We start from the raw sequence: 3,488 nt of genomic DNA, 5'->3' as shown, positions 1-3,488 counted from the left end.
AATGTCAAATTTACATCTTTTGTTAATTTAATTTTTATTTAGTTGTAATTAATTTTGACTCTTAACCTTTTTAAAAAAAAGTTAAATTTGATCATCAATCTTTTAAAAATGAGTCTAATTGATCTTTTTAACAAAAATATTGTCTAAAATGTTAAAGTTTTAAATATAACAGCTCGCATGACAATTCACTTATATTTTTTTTTGTGAATTTTTTATAATTTTTAAATCATTATTTATATGGTATATAAAACAAATAGTACCATTTTAACATGAAATGCATATGAACTATTATATCGTAAAGAATTAATATTTTAATTGACATTTCTTTTAAAAATACAATTTAACCTTATTTAAAAAATAATGGTTAAAATTAACTAAACAAAATAAATATCAAATTCACAGAAAATATAAGTATTAAAGACTCATTTCAATGGGTTAAACATTGTGCGAAGGGGAAAAGAGAAGAGTAATGAAATGAACCAGATTGGGTAAGTTTTCCTCTAAAAAATGGGTAAACTACGTTAGAGATGATTATAAAATAGTGATTCCTATTTTGGTTATTCTAAATTTTTTAATTAATTTAGTCACTTTTGTTAGAATACTTTCTCGAAATGATGACTGGACCTACCACAATATAAACATTACAAATTAAAAATTATTCTTTTAATCCCTTTAAAAATTAATTTTTTGCTCTTCCCCTTCCCTTTCCTCTAATCTTCTTTTCTTATTTTCCTTTCACATACCTTGTCGCTAGTGAACAATGTCTTAAAAATGATCGTGAATGAGATAACACTTAAGTGACCATTTTGAAAAATTATACTAACTTCGTGATTAAGTTGATAAAAAAATTTAAAATGACAAAAATAAAATCGATGCTATTTTAGGATACCCTCCTATGTAGTTTACCTGACGATGAAACCAAAGACGTGTCGATCATCTTTTTTAATGCATAGGGAAATGAAGAAAGAAAAAAGGGTGGCCCTTTCTGCAGGTTTGACTATCAATTTTGTACCTAGTCAGGAATTAAAGTCTTCTTCTTTAATTTCAATCTCATAAATACCCTAATCTTTTCTCACTCTCCCTATACCGCATTGTTTCACACATGAATCTGCCCATCCACTCAACTCCCGCTTTGGGTTTTAACCCACGCAGTTTTGAGACCTAAATATCTGCTACTTTTTTTCAAATAAAAATGTTAAATTTAGGTATTTTTTAATAAAAGTATTGATTAAAACGTTAAATTTTTAAATATGATAATCCTCATGTACTTCTTGCTTCTTTTTTTGAATTTTTTTTATAAATCTTAAATTATTTGTTGATGTAACATATAAAATAAATTGCGTCGTGTCGGGATGAAGTATACGAGAATTGTCACACTGATTTTCATGCTAACATTATTAAAATTTAATTTTTTAGTCAACATTTTAGTTAAAAAATGATTTAATTCTTTTTTTGAAAATTTATTAGCCAAATTTAATTAAAATAATAATAAAATTAACAAAAGAAAATGTAAATGATAAGGACTAAATTTGAGATTATACCTAAAAAAATAATAATGTATTACCTTAATAGAGGTTAAAGTTTCAGTGTTGGTGTAGAAGTGGGCGTTAAGAGTTGAAAGAAAGGCGGGGAAAACATAGGGAAGAAACTCCCAGTTTTGGTGCCCGTGAAATGGTTTGGCAGTGTAGTGAGCAAAGGTACAGAAAACAATGGGAGAAGCAACCTAAAAAAGGAAGAGAAAGAGGGGACAAATAGGTCGGCTAAAAGTGAAGCAAAACATGGACCCACTTCACCAAATGCTACCCTCTGTCTGCTATATGTCCCCATCCCTCAATCTCACCCTTCTTCTTTATATTAAAATCCCCCCCTCCCAACTTTGTTACCAATAAACCTAGATTACTATTGCACTCTTTGCTTTGCTTTCCTTCTCTCAAGACTAATAGCATTTGTCATTTAAAGTTGGGTTTTTTTTGGGGGAGGAAATCTTTGTTTTTTTGTTGTTTGTTCTGTGGTGTGCATGGAGCTCCAACTGGGACTCTCTCTTCCATCCACTCCTATTTTTCCTTTCAAAATGTTGGACCTCAACAGCTATGGTTATGAGCTTAGGGAGGGTTTGGGTCCATTTGGCATTAATGTTAATAACAATTGCGACAGTTGCAGCAGCAGCTGCAGTTCTAGCAGTAGCGGCGGTGCTGATGATGGTGGTGGTGGCACCAAAAAACGACGCCTCTTTGATGAAGAGAATCGAATTGTTCCTAAAACGTTGCCTCTTTTGTTTTGGACAAACCAACGACCTAATGATGAAGATGAGCCGAAAGATGTCGACGACCACTCTTCTTCTGCCATTTTCAAGTACTTCACTTTCCCTTTCATCTCCTTTTTCTTTTTATTTCGTGCGCCTGTCTGTTATTGAATTGAATCTTTGGTTTTGATAGGAATGATGGAGAGGGTTTAGTGGGGTGGCCACCAGTGAAAGCGTGGAGGAAGAAGGTGCGGCGCCGCGTAGCCAATGTAAGGGCGGCGGTGGAGAATAGCTGTGGTGGTAGGGCTTCAAGTTCAACGTACGTGAAGGTAAAGATGGAAGGAAATGCAATTGCAAGGAAAATTGACATTAGTCTTCACCACTCCTTTGAATCGCTCACAACCACCCTGATGAGAATGTTTGATATATGTAAGTATATATAATAAAACAAACCCTATAGACCTTGCTTCAATTCAATCCTAGTTTCAAACATTCTTGTTTGGTAACAGCTGATGAGAATGGGCAAAAGAGCTTTAAACTCACTTATCTGGACAGAGAAGGAGACTGGCTGCTTGCTGAAGATGTTCCATGGAGGTAACTTTTTCCTTGTTATTTTATTTTTCCTGTTTGGTTACATAAAGGCTGATGAAGAAGTTTGGGTTATTTTCAGGACCTTCATTGGATCCTTGAAATGCATCAAATTAATTCGAAGCAGATGCTAATAAGTTAGTGATGGGATGGATGAAACTTGAAAGAATGGTCATGGCCTTTTCAATTCTGCTTCAATGTAAACATATAGTAAATGAAACACAAGTTCTTGTTTAAGACACAGGTATGTAGATTTGAGTGCAATAATGATACCCTGCTTCAATTATTCCAAAAACCTTCCCTACCAACTTCATCAACCTTTCAATATTTCTTTACCCAGAATTCCATTTTTCAGCTAAAACTGAAATTATGAGAACGAATCAAAATACAGTGCTACAGTTCTATTGATTTGATAAATGCATACTCTGTTTTGATACACCTCTCAAAATCATGATATTGTATATACATGAATATGAAAATTTAAATAAAAATTAAAGTACTTTTTTTTTATTAAATTGAAAGGGGAAATTATTATGTATCCTTTATAAATTTAAAGGGTACGAATACTTTGGACATAAATTCAAATATAAAAGAAAGAGAAATAAAGCAAAGTTGGTCCAAATCCAAACTCTAATGGGATACCCATAAATATAATCCC

The 3,488-nt window shown here is 32.3% G+C and overlaps 1 protein-coding gene across 1 annotated transcript; it reads left to right on the top strand.

The window, feature by feature from the left end:
* The first annotated feature begins 1,928 nt into the window (after positions 1 to 1,928).
* Positions 1,929 to 2,989, top strand: LOC107953686 (auxin-responsive protein IAA9-like). Its single transcript, NM_001327612.1, is given in 4 exon segments — positions 1,929 to 2,352; positions 2,436 to 2,671; positions 2,752 to 2,836; positions 2,913 to 2,989. Coding segments are annotated over 4 exon segments (708 nt in total). The 5' UTR covers positions 1,929 to 2,017; the 3' UTR covers positions 2,965 to 2,989.
* Positions 2,990 to 3,488: the final 499 nt, after the last annotated feature.

Source organism: Gossypium hirsutum, chromosome D07 (assembly GCF_007990345.1).
Source record: "Gossypium hirsutum isolate 1008001.06 chromosome D07, Gossypium_hirsutum_v2.1, whole genome shotgun sequence".
Lineage (NCBI taxonomy): Eukaryota > Viridiplantae > Streptophyta > Magnoliopsida > Malvales > Malvaceae > Gossypium > Gossypium hirsutum.
This window is presented reverse-complemented; position numbering and strand designations above follow the sequence as displayed.